Source organism: Pelobates fuscus, chromosome 5 (assembly GCF_036172605.1).
Source record: "Pelobates fuscus isolate aPelFus1 chromosome 5, aPelFus1.pri, whole genome shotgun sequence".
NCBI lineage: Eukaryota > Metazoa > Chordata > Amphibia > Anura > Pelobatidae > Pelobates > Pelobates fuscus.
The window spans coordinates 27,704,975-27,717,450 of record NC_086321.1 but is presented as its reverse complement, the minus strand read 5'-3'; the positions used below and the strand labels follow the sequence as shown (position 1 = coordinate 27,717,450).

The 12,476-nt window shown below is 36.1% G+C and overlaps 1 protein-coding gene across 1 annotated transcript in view; it reads right to left on the bottom strand.

The window, feature by feature from the left end:
• Window positions 1–2,240: 2,240 nt before the first annotated feature.
• PCSK1 (proprotein convertase subtilisin/kexin type 1) overlaps window positions 2,241–12,476 on the bottom strand; it is a 61,801-nt gene continuing 51,565 nt past the window's right edge. The window contains exons 11-14 of the mRNA XM_063453673.1: window positions 7,650–7,807; window positions 7,078–7,211; window positions 5,884–6,045; window positions 2,241–5,077 (exon numbers count right to left, since the gene is read on the bottom strand). Of these exons, the coding sequence (XP_063309743.1) occupies window positions 4,742–5,077; window positions 5,884–6,045; window positions 7,078–7,211; window positions 7,650–7,807 (790 nt within the window). The 3' untranslated portion in view covers window positions 2,241–4,741. The remainder of the gene's footprint in view (window positions 5,078–5,883; window positions 6,046–7,077; window positions 7,212–7,649; window positions 7,808–12,476) is intronic.

The window sequence follows — 12,476 nt, the reverse complement described above, 5'->3', positions numbered from 1 at the left end:
TGTTCTTGATTATGGATTCACGTTGTTTACATCAAATTCTCACCCCCACCATCTGCGCGTTGCAGCGGAAACTGAAATTTCCTAGACCAGGCAGTGTTTTCCAGTCTTCCGTTGTACAGTTTATTGTACAGCTCTGCCCACTTTAGTCTCAGGTCCCTTATCCTTACTCCCTCTTGCTCTGGACGGTCACATGATGGTCCAACGTGCTGTGTGTTCACAGATGCTCTGCCTAGCACTATTACAATTTTATTAATCACTGTCCTTTCAGCCTAAACCAGTCTGACCATTCTCTTCTGACCGTCCTCATTGTCAAGGCATTTTTGCCAACTAAGCTGTCTTGCATTGTTGAATTTAAGTTGTTTGCAACAGTCAAAGTCACTGAATTTCCTCCCCATTGTATAGTTTAGCAACAACTGAAGCTCTTGACTATATCTGTTTTATTTTCAAAAAAAGTACATTACTAGTGGCAACAAAGTATTCACCCGCCTCTGCACAGCAGTCATTTAAAGGCAAAGGAGAAATTCATCCAACTTGTAGTTTAGTTGCCATCTTTCAGTTGTAGAAAGCCGAACTCCCAGAAACCCACACAGGGTCATTCACAAAAGTGAGAATTTAACCTGTATTCAAAATTTAAACTCGAAATAGCCAAACTGTAAACATTCAGCAACACTTTTTTTTCGGCATCTCTGGCCTTGAACTGGAAATTCTCTTTGAATTCATACTTCAGTAGATAACCCTGAGTGTCTTCTGAGAATAGTACAAGTACTTGTATGGACAGAGCAAAGCACATATTCCCTACTTCAGTAACAACTTCAACACTGAATCTATATTGGCAAAACTGAGGCTAAAATAGGCACTCTGAGACTATCGAGGTGTTGGCTATTTTACCAAATTCGTGATTTTTAACCCCAAGGTTGTTAGATTTAAATTCTGTGGTTATTAAGTAATCTTACATGTTGGTTATGGATCTCCTTGTAAAATATTCTGTACCGGCAACAGGTACAGCACAGCACAATATGTTGGTGCTCGATAAATAATAATAATTGTAATTATAGTGCTTTGTGTGTTCCTTGGATCAATCAGATTATTATAGAAAGATAACTCCCCGCAAAAAACTAATTTGCTTGATATCTTAAAATAATCTTTATGGCTCAAATATTAATAATTTATTTTCGATTTTAGCAAAATGTATCTGTTTTTAAATGTTAAAAACACATAGTCGAATCACTGCTTACACACTGTATTGTTACACATTAGACAAAATTAAATTATAACATCACGTGACATACATTTTCTACGGTTGGAACATGCCATTTAAAAATATTTTATTTAATGAAATGTTTTTTTCTCCTCCTCTTTTGGAAATAAAACTTTTATTAATACAATTTTTAAAGTATTTTTAAAATCCTGATATGTTCGTTAAAATGCTTTGACATATAAATATACAGTACTGTAAAGAAAATAGAGTTTAGAATTTTGAGATAAATTCATGTCTATCCAGTTTTTTTTTAGCATTTCTAAAAACATAAAACAAGCACCATTAACAATGGAATATTGGCGAGTGCTGAATGATTAACACAGGACTGGCCAATGGAGGCATCGGAGCTCACACTACGTTGCAAGTGTCATCACTCTCAGCCAGCAATACTACCATTGGCTGCGTCTGTGTATTGCATCACTGGAGGTCTATTGCACAAACATAGAAACAAGGTGTCCAGAAATCAATATATTTCTAATTTTTCTTTGATCATTTTTTTTTGGATTGATATAAACATAAAACGCGAGGCTTTACGCTATTGAAATTAAAATAATAATATTAATAATAACAATAATAAATTAAAAGAAAATACATTGTTTTAAAATTTTTGGTCCTGTGTTTTTTTTTTACATTGAAATACTTAACAATTAATACAGGCTTGTAAATTGCTCAGACATTGAACCATTGTTAGTTGTAGAAAAATACTTGAATAATTTATTTGAAATGGGAATTTTGGTGAATTAGAACCCAAATTTGCAAACTATAGGCTAAAAAAAAGACAAGCTGCAAGTAACCAGTTCAAAAAAATTTAGTTATTCACTAAATGTAACTTGTAGAGAGCTACCTTGGGATTTATACATTTAATTTTATTTCCCGCTCAATCAGTTTTACAGCCCAACTATTTTGGATTTAAAGTCTATCATTTTTGCCTAAAACGTGCCATTTTCATCCCCCTCCCCCCTCACCCCCCCCCCCCTTGATAAACTAATACTAATAAATAGTTCATTTGCCTCATGTCAAGGTTCTGCAGAATAGTCAGGTATCGTTAATATTGTGTGCAGAACAAAAGAACGAGATGTTCTTTTCCAAAATATAATAAAATATGTCATTTAAACATGGTAAGCAATCTATATTAGTGTATGGTCATTACTGCTGGTTATTAGAAAGTTAGAGAAACAACTTGCTAAGGGGATTGAGGTTATTACAGATTTCTAACAGCATAAATTAAGCAAACACTAGTATTATAAAAGTTTAACTTTACGCAAATAATACATAGACTATGGTGGTTTATACAATAAATCCCAATATAGGGTGGTACATAAATAAGGACTCTGTTGGATGGGTCTAAACAAAATCTGTGTCACTGGCACACCACTTAATGCCACTCACACTAGTCAGCCCCATTAAGGGATGTTGTACCACTCACCATACCCAGCCCAATTAAGGGCTGTTATAGCACTCGCCCTACCCAGCCCAATTAAGGGCTGTTGTAGCATTCTCTGCATGGTCCTAGCTCTTTAGTATAGCGCAAGTATCTGAAATGATGTTCTCACATTAAGCTTTCTGGGGACAGTTCCCTGATGATCCCAAAAGATCCCTCCAGATTTGGAAAGCTGAGATGCTTGGTTAATACCCCTGGTTCCCAATCCATGGTATGTGTACCCCAGTGGGCACACATTATGGGCATGAGGTATGTGGAGGGAGTAGTCTACTTTCCCAAACAGAAAGTATGAATTTATAGATATGTGCAAGGTTAGAAAGATATTTTAAAAGCAACTTTAAAAAAAGAAAGAACAGATATTATTAAAGAGAGAAAGATAAAGGTAAAAAATATACTCGAGGGGCTTGCAAACAGAATGTTAGCATCAGGAAGTAATATATATATATATAATTGATTAATCTCCAGATGGACACAATACTGATAAAGGCATTTATTTTAAGATTAATTCATAACCTTTCAAATTAGGTTTGATAATGACTAAAATGGGAAATGTCTCCAAATCAAAGTGAGTTTTACATTTTATGTCAAAATAGCCAATTTGAACTGATGTTCTCCAGTTTGGCTTATATTAGGCTAAAACGCTCTTTGAAGTGGTTTTCAGTTTTTAGATTTTTCAATTCCAGGCAATTTGCTCTTTAGCGATTAAACCTGGCTAGTTTATTTTAAATCCCTCCTGTTAATTAATGTTGTGGCAGTCAGTCTACATTAAATCATTTCATTTTCATTAAAGATCTGTTTTCTTTACAGATTAAAACAGCTGGATAGCCGGAGATCAAAGATTTTAGTTACATATTGTGCTTGCTTGTATTGATTTGCAGTTATATTTTTCAAAGTGTTGGCTTTTATGTTTTATAGCAAGTACTGTTTTGGAGGTCGGTTTGATTTACTACCTAGTGAGTTGTGGCAAATTCACAACCAATTCCCACAATTCATATGAGACAGAGACTGCGGAATAAATATCTGCTGAATCTTTTTACAAATCACATATTCTAACCCAAAAGCTAGCAGTCAGATTTCAGGTCACCTTCGCACGCTGCTTGGCAAATAAACCTGCAGTGACCGGCAAGAATTGCTACTGCAGATATTTCCGTACTACATTTCCCCTGATGCACTACCTGTGAAAGGAATATCCGGGCATCATGGGTAATGTAGTCCACACACTTGTTACATTAAAAGCCTTGCAAGTTGATATTACGGGCTGAAGGGAAATGCTTTAGGAACACAATAATGAAGAAATAAAAAGGTGCTACATCCTTAAAATGAGCTATAAAATAACAAATAATCTATTATACAACATCTAAGCAATTAACTCCTATTAACATTTTGACTTCGATGCATTTAGAATATGAGAAGTGAATTGTAAGGTTATCTTTGCTTAGACCATATTTTCCTACACCTATACTTTTTAATCCACGTGTGAGTTCGGATACAATGTAATCCATTTCGCATATACATTAGGCTAGACTAGACTTGATTAAAAAAAAAAAAATATGTATTTATTTATTTATTTTTGGTCCGGCAGAGCATTTAAGCTTGCACACTTCCAAGGTTCAAACCATAGGTGTTAAAGTAAAAAAACAAACAAACAAAAACTAAAAAATATATTCCTATAAACCAGCATGATTTACCAGGTATGGTGTGAAAATCACACTAAACAGATTATGCTCGGATGTTTATCCAACACATTGTTTAAAGCTAACGTTTCATTGTTGTTTATTTTTGGACGGGATTTTATTACAGGGTTACGATTTTGTTTTATATATTTTCTTTGTGTTTGGCATCTTATTTGCTGTATTTATAGCAGCATGTTTGCACGCTAAAAGACATACTTTTTATGATTATTTAGAAATATATTCTTTGTTTTCTATGGTTTATTTTTTTTCAATTATTTAACATTATTACGGGGTTCCAAACAGAGAAATCCAAAATATAAGGTGATTGAAAGGCATGAGTATTTCCAACGTGGTGGAATATGGTAAAACCTATGGTTTCTTGTTTGTAATTTTCATGAGAGCTTGAAGTAATCTATCATCTCTGTGTCTGTAAGGTCTGGCACTATAGAAGCGGTCAAGGTAGTCATTATACATGTGACTGTCCGAGTCCTTCCCACTCGACTGTTTGCTTATTTTATCCAGTGCGTGATAATAATGGGATTTGGGAATAGCAGCTTCTTCTGATGAGACTGGAAACGTTCCTCCGTCAAACGCATTTTGCAAGAGACGGAGCATTGCTCGCGATTTCGCTAATTCCTCCATTTCAGCCATCTCTTTACTATCTGGGATATTTTTCGTCGTGGCGGGCTGTTCAGTTACATCATCCTGAAAAATTAAATAACACAGCTTGGATTATAAGCAAATGTAATAACTTATCAGACGGACAAATGTTTGGAGATATGCAAATTTACTTTTATGCTATAATGTAACCATTTCTTTGTTGTAATTAAAGAAACGCTATAGCATTAGGAATACAAACCAGCTGTTCAGCTCCCCAACTCCCCCAGGAGCATTGGGGACCTAACGAGCATGTTAAGCAAGCGTCACGTGATCATTTAAACTTCCCCATAGGAAAGCATTTAGTTAATGCTTTCCCATGGCGGCTTCTGTGTCACATGACCGAGTTTTACTGGGTCAGCACAACAGAAGCACGTCTAGTGCCTGTTTTACTGACATCCACTAGAGGTGGACTTAACCCTACAATGTAAACATTAAAGTGTATAAAAACTGTTTTGGTTTACATTGCAAGGTTAAAAGGACAGGACCACAGCAATTAGACCATTTCATGGAGATTAAGTCTTCTGAGTGACTATAGTGGTCTTTTAACCCCTTAAGGACACATGACATGTGTGACATGTCATGGTTCCCTTTTATTCCAGAAGTTTGGTCCTTAAGGGGTTAAGTACACATTTATCTTAAAAATAAAGAATGTTTTTTGCCCTTGGTTTTATTCACTAAAACAAGAAATTGAAGAGAATTGACCAAGGAACTACATGTTTTAGGTAAACTTAGCAGAACTGGAAAAATGAATGACTTGGAGAATTTTGACCTAAACTTTTCAACTTGTTGGTCAGTTTTCCATAAGTCTCGATTTTATTTACATTTTATTTATTTATTTATTCAAAGCTCACCTTGCCAATGTCCACCATCTTCTCCACACCTCTTCGATCATTTTGAACAACATTGTAGGAGGTATAGACTCTGGGGTGGGTCATGTGGTCCGGTCTGGTGGACGTTCCATGCAGAATCAGTTTCCAATTAACAATTCTTCCTTCATTTTGCATTCTTCCAGACTGGAACATGGAAGAGTGAGTAGATTATAATAACTATTACACGTAACTATATAGTGATTATTAATGCCCTATATGTAGCAAACATGTTTAAAGGTCTTAAAATTAAACATAAAATTCTATATTTGTATATTAGAACTCCATCTTAGCTTCCTGTCAATCACTGCCATTAATGCTGTCCTTTTTCTGTCATTAAACATGAGTGGAAAAGGAGAAACATGAGCAATGTTTCTCTTCTTCTTCTCATTTGCATATTGTGCCCTGGCTGTGCCCAGACTAAACTATGTTGTGATGTCACTTGCTAAATGTTTAATATTTCTCTTTTAAAATATGCCTGTAATCCTGCAAACAGCCAGTAGATGGTTGCACCAATCTCTACTGTTTTAACAAAGAATCCCTTACGTGGTGGTCTTTAATAGCAAGGAGGGGGCTGCTGAATGCGTTTCCCTTGTGTGGTAATTAAAGATAAATCAATTGAGCTGTCAGATCACACACCAACTGAAATCAATCATATTATCAAAGCTCAAATTGTAATCTATTCATTTTAAATCAACAAATTATAGTTCAAAAATTGTGAATATTTTAAAATATTTTTAGCAGCCTCTATATTCCCAGCACAGGGAATGCTGATGGATCAGTGTCGTATCGGAATGCTATTAATGCAAATTATTGCATTATTCTGTGTGCAAGCAAACCAAACATCTTAATAGCCAATCAGTATGAAGCAAGAAGCCATCAGCAGCTATGGGGTAAAGTTTGGTCATTTTTACATCACCAGCCATTGTGGAATTACCCCATTTCGCTCAGTGAGTGGAATCAGGGGTCTAAGCATCCAATGCAAAAGCCCAAATTTTACTTCTAACCGCTCTGCCATCTGAGGGCAATGATATGAAAACAATATATCAAAATGATCTAGTATTTAATATTTAATTTTGTAACATTATTTTGGTGCTATGTATTTACATATATATTAGCAGTTCAGGTGGACCTCTTGAGATCTTATTTCCTTGAATGGAGAAGAGTAAAATATTTTACCACATCAGTGATTTTCAGAGTCCATGTTCCTACGGGATCCTCACCCCAGGTGTGGACAGACATGAAGTCCCAGTTCTTGAAGCCATTAGAAGACATGTCTCGCTCTCTCTCTGTAAGAAGGACCGTGCTCGTCCCTGTGAAAAAAAAATATGTGTTTTTTTTTCTCCAAAAATAATTTTCTCCAAACCAACAGTTACTGCCCACTCTAGATGCCAACAGAAAGGTAAACAAAGGGGACAGGGTGTCTTCCTTTATTATTTTTTTATACACTTTATAATATTTCACTACTGAGGAAGACGAATTGGCAATATTTTTAATTTATAGCACCTTACAGCACCCACTAACCCTCTAAGTCCATATCGGTTAAAATGTTATAAACCTTCTACTGCATTCCCGGAGCAGAACATCCACAAAGATGTGGCCAACATTAATCACAGCTCGTAGGAGTAGCTTTGGCATTCTTTATTTATAGATATATCCCACACAAAACCAGCAGCCAGTTAGAAAATATATAGAGATGCCCATACAATTAATTAAAACAATGGTAGCCCAAAGGCTGTGTTTTCTCCTACCTGATGGTGATGTCAGGGTGATGTGAAGATCTCCACGACGAGTATACTCTATAGTGGCCTCCAGCTGCAAGTGCTCAAGAGACTTTACGTAATTATCCTGACCTTCACATGCTTTGGTGGGTATTTCTATTGTTATCTCCCCTTCTGATCTTAAAAACCTGTAAATAAAGAGATCAAACTTTGTATCTTTTACTCTTGCCTGCAGGACTTTTCAACGGTTGTCCGCTCCCTATGGAATTCCCTCCCGCACCACATTTGACTCTCCCCATTTCCGCATTCCTTCTAAATATCCACAAAAGCGTACTTCTTTAGGGACGTATATTTGCTCACCCCTTAACTCCTCATCCCTTACAACGTTTCTCTGCTGTTTCCCATCTACTGGGCTCCCTCTTCTCAGACACCCCATGCTTATATCCAGATGACTTCACTTTCTCACTTTTAACATTACATTGTTTCCTATACAGATTACAGGGCCTCCCATTATATAACAAATAATAAAACAGGGGGCTAAACAAATCTACTAAACAGCTGAAAGCTCAAAATGAAGAAAAGTCGTGAAATAAGTTAAGTAATTCGATTTTTCAAAAGTTTAGTAGATAGTTCCCTAATTTAGTAACCTGACCTTGGATTCCAAATTAAGCAACTATATACTAACAGCTGATAGATCAAAATGAAGAAAAGAGGGAGAAATTGTAATCTGATTCATTTCAATCACAATTTATTGGACAAACTTGGATGTGCTGAAATACCTAATCGGTGAAATTCAGTTTGTCTGAACCAAAATTGATTTTCGTACAAATTGATTCAGACAAACCACATTTTTTGGCAGTTCACCAATCTAAAATTTACTTTGCATTCTCAACAATTATCACTAGACGCATGGCATCGGACAGGTGTGAGCATCATCATTTTTTAGAAATTGAAATGTTTTACACTGTTTGAAAAAAAAAAGGAGAGAATATATGCCCAACACCACTTCATTAAAATGTTGTGTTGGTATTTAGAGCGCCCGTTTAAGTACAGAATCACACTTTTTGAAAAACAATGAACAGAAGAGTCAATTATATTTCCTGTTACTTGTTTCACTTTTATTGTAGTGACTACAAACATAATACATACAACTCTTTAGCATTATGGACACTATAGTCACCTGAACAACTTTAGCTTAATGAAGCAGTTTTGGTGTATAGAACATGCCCCCGCAGCCTCACTGCTCAATCCTCTGCCATTTAGGAGTTAAATCCCTTTGTTTATGAACCCTAGTCACACCTCCCTGCATGTGACTTGCACAGCCTTCCATAAACACTTCCTGGAAAGAGAGCCCTATTTAGGCTTTCTTTATTGCAAGTTCTGTTTAATTAAGATTTTCTTATCCCCTGCTACGTTAATAGCTTGCTAGACCCTGCAAGAGCCTACTGTATGTGATTAACCCCTTCAGGACGGAGTCAATAGTGCACGTTCTGATCAAAACAAAATGTAAACAAAAACTGGAGTTTGCGCTATATGTCTGTTCAACCGTAGTTCCCCTCTTTCAAATTATATGCACCCACACTTATTATATATCATTTTGTTCAGGAGAAACAGGGCTTTAATCTATCATTAACTATTCATATATGGAACATAATTTATTATGAATAAAATAAAAAAAAAGGTGAGAAAATAAGATTTTTTTTTAAATTTGTATTTCCGTCTGCCATTTTAGCTGTGAATGTCATAATACTGTTAGGTTTTACTGCAAAAAAATGCACATATTTGTAATCAGCGATGTCTCACGAGTACAACAGTACCCCCCATTAACAGGTTTTATGGTGTTTTGGAAAGTTACAGGGTCAAATATAGAACGTTCCATTTTCAAATTGAAATTTGCCAGATTAGTAATGTTACCTTTGAGACGGTGTGGTAGCCCAGGAAAGCGAATTACCCCCATAATGGCATACCATTTGAAAAATTAGACAAGCCAAGGTATTGAAAGTGGGGTATGTTTAGTCTTTTTTAGTAGCCACTTAGTCACAAACACTGGCCAAAATTAGCGTTCATATTTGTTTTTGTGTGAAAAAAGCAAAAAACTAATATTTGGCCAGTGTTTGTGACTAAGTGGCTACTAAGAAAGACTGGACATACCCCACTTGCAATACCTCGGGTTGTCTACTTTTGCAAATGGTATGCCATCATGGGGGTAATTCTCATTCCTGGGCTACCATACGCTCTCAAAGGCAACATAACCAATCTGGCAAATTTCAATGTGGAAAAAAATGAAATGCAAGCCTTATATGTGACTCTCTAACTTTCCAAAACACCATAAAACCTGTACATGGGGGGTACTGTTATTCTCAGGAGACTTCACTAAACACAAATATTAGTGTTTTAAAACCGTAAAACATATTGCAACAATAATATAGACCATAAAAGTGCTGTTCGCTTGTAAAAAATGCGAAAAACGTAACTTTTACTTAAAATATCATTGTTGTAATACAATTTACCAGTTTGAAACACTAATATTTGAGTTCAGTGAAGTCTCCCGAGTAAAACAGTACCCCCTATGTACAGGTTTTATGGTGTCTTGGAGAGTTACAGGGTCAAATATAGTGCTTGCGAATTAAATTCTCTGCACTTTCTCCCTGTGTTCTCAGGCATGTCAATCAAATTTTAATTAATCAAATCACATAATTACGTTAAAAGATTATTTAAATATACACGTAGAATTTTAATATATATGCATTTATAGGTATTTAAATTCTACGTGTATACTAATGTAATCTTTTATGTAATTATATGTATTTATCTATATATATATATTTGCGGTTATTTGTATTTTATACATAGATAGATATATATAGAATGTCATTCTAAGTGTATTTTGTTACCGATATATATATATTAATAACAAAATACAGTTAGAATTAAATTACATATGCATATATAATTTATATTACATTTTGTTTCAATATTTTATTTATTTAATTATTTATCTTATTTATTTATTATTTTAATTATACGTATTTATATATAATATATATATGTACATCTATTATATATATAATATATATACATATTATATATATGTAACGTCATTCTAAGTGTATTTTAATATTAATTTATATACTTATATTAATATTAAAATACACTTTACATGACGTTACATATATATAATATGTATATATATTATATATATAATATATATACATATTATATATATATTAAAATATATTTAATTTTTCCTGACCAATTCTACATGGCAGCATTTACTCTTGGGTAGCTCCTCCCCTCACAGCAGAAAGGACAGGAAACAGAACTCTGAAACTGGTATATATAGATCCTCCCCCTACCCATCAGGCAGTCTTTTTTCCTGTCCTTCACAAGCAGTTTGGAAGGAGTCTGCTTCTGCAGGCCAAGGTTTTCTTTTATGCTCACCAGGCTATATTTTTGTAGCCATGCCAGGGTTCAGCCTCTAAGCCCTGAAGACCCAGCAATACGCACTAAGATGAAAAGCTGCTACCCTGGGTACCCCCTTTAGTGACCGGGGGTTGGACCCAAACTCTCCCTGAAGGGGATGAAAATGGTCCACTGCATGCCAGGGTTCAGCCTCTTATCCCTGAAGACCCAGCAACAGGCCAGCTTGGGTACCCCCTAAAGGGATGTATGTGATCTACTGTATGCATGAAGCCCAGCAAACAGCATACCGGTAAGAGTTTCCAGCCTGGGTACTTGCTTCAGCATCCAGGGGTCTGTCTCTTGGAAGTAATGACAGTTGTCCACTGCATATATGAGGCCCAGTTGAGTCTAAGCTTTTATCCCTGAAGACCCAGCAAACGGTACATGTGTAGGAGTTACCAGCCTGGGTACCTCCTTCAGCAATCAGGAGTCTAACCCATAACTCTCCCTGAAGGGTTGACAGCGGTACACTGCTTACATGAGGCCCAACAGAGTTGTGACTGCCGGGGTATACCTATTATTTGTGTTCCACCTTGTATGGTGATGATGAATGGCATATGGGGTACAGATGGAAGCCTATAGTTTAAACAGTTTAGGCTGTCAGTTGTTCAAATCCCCATTTTTTCCGCTGAAACTCAGTCCTGCTACGGTTCAGGTGAGTGCATTAGTAGTTTGGATTAAAACTAGTATAGGCACCTGGGTCTCTGTTCTTTCAGTCCCTCCCAGCTGCTTATTTTAGGCTTCCTTCTAACAAATAGGTCACATTTAGGAGATTTGTGTGGTGAGCATTTTAGGTAAGTTTATATTGTTTGGTGCAGGTATATGTACCCAAAAGAGTGCTGATGATACAAGTATGCATTGGGCAAAGTAGTGCTGATAATGCAAAAAGAGTGCTGATAATACAAGGAGGCATTGTGCAAAGGAGTGCTGATAATGCAATGAGACGCTATGAAAAAGAGTGCTAATAATGGATATCCTGGCTGTACAAAGTCTGCTGGAATTCCACAGCCTGGGGTCAGAGGAATATCCAAGGTAAGAGAACCTTCCTGGGTGTCTGTTTGAAGTACACATATGTATATGACAGGTTTTGAAAAACCTAGCTCCAAGGCCACACACACACTTGTTTCTATCAAGGTATGTGGCATTGATTGCTGTTATCTGTGCATTATCACAAATAAGCAGGCCTTTGCAGACATTGGAAGAATATGCTGCACAGGAGACCACCGGGCCTCAGTATCTGTACATGAACTGGTGGTGATACAGCATCGGTATGTTTCCACTACATGCTCTAATGTATGAACAGTGTGTGTCCGGTATATGCTCTAGGTATGAGTTGCTATGAGGACACGGCCTCAGTATTTGTATCCACTATATGCTCTAGGTATGGGTTACTGT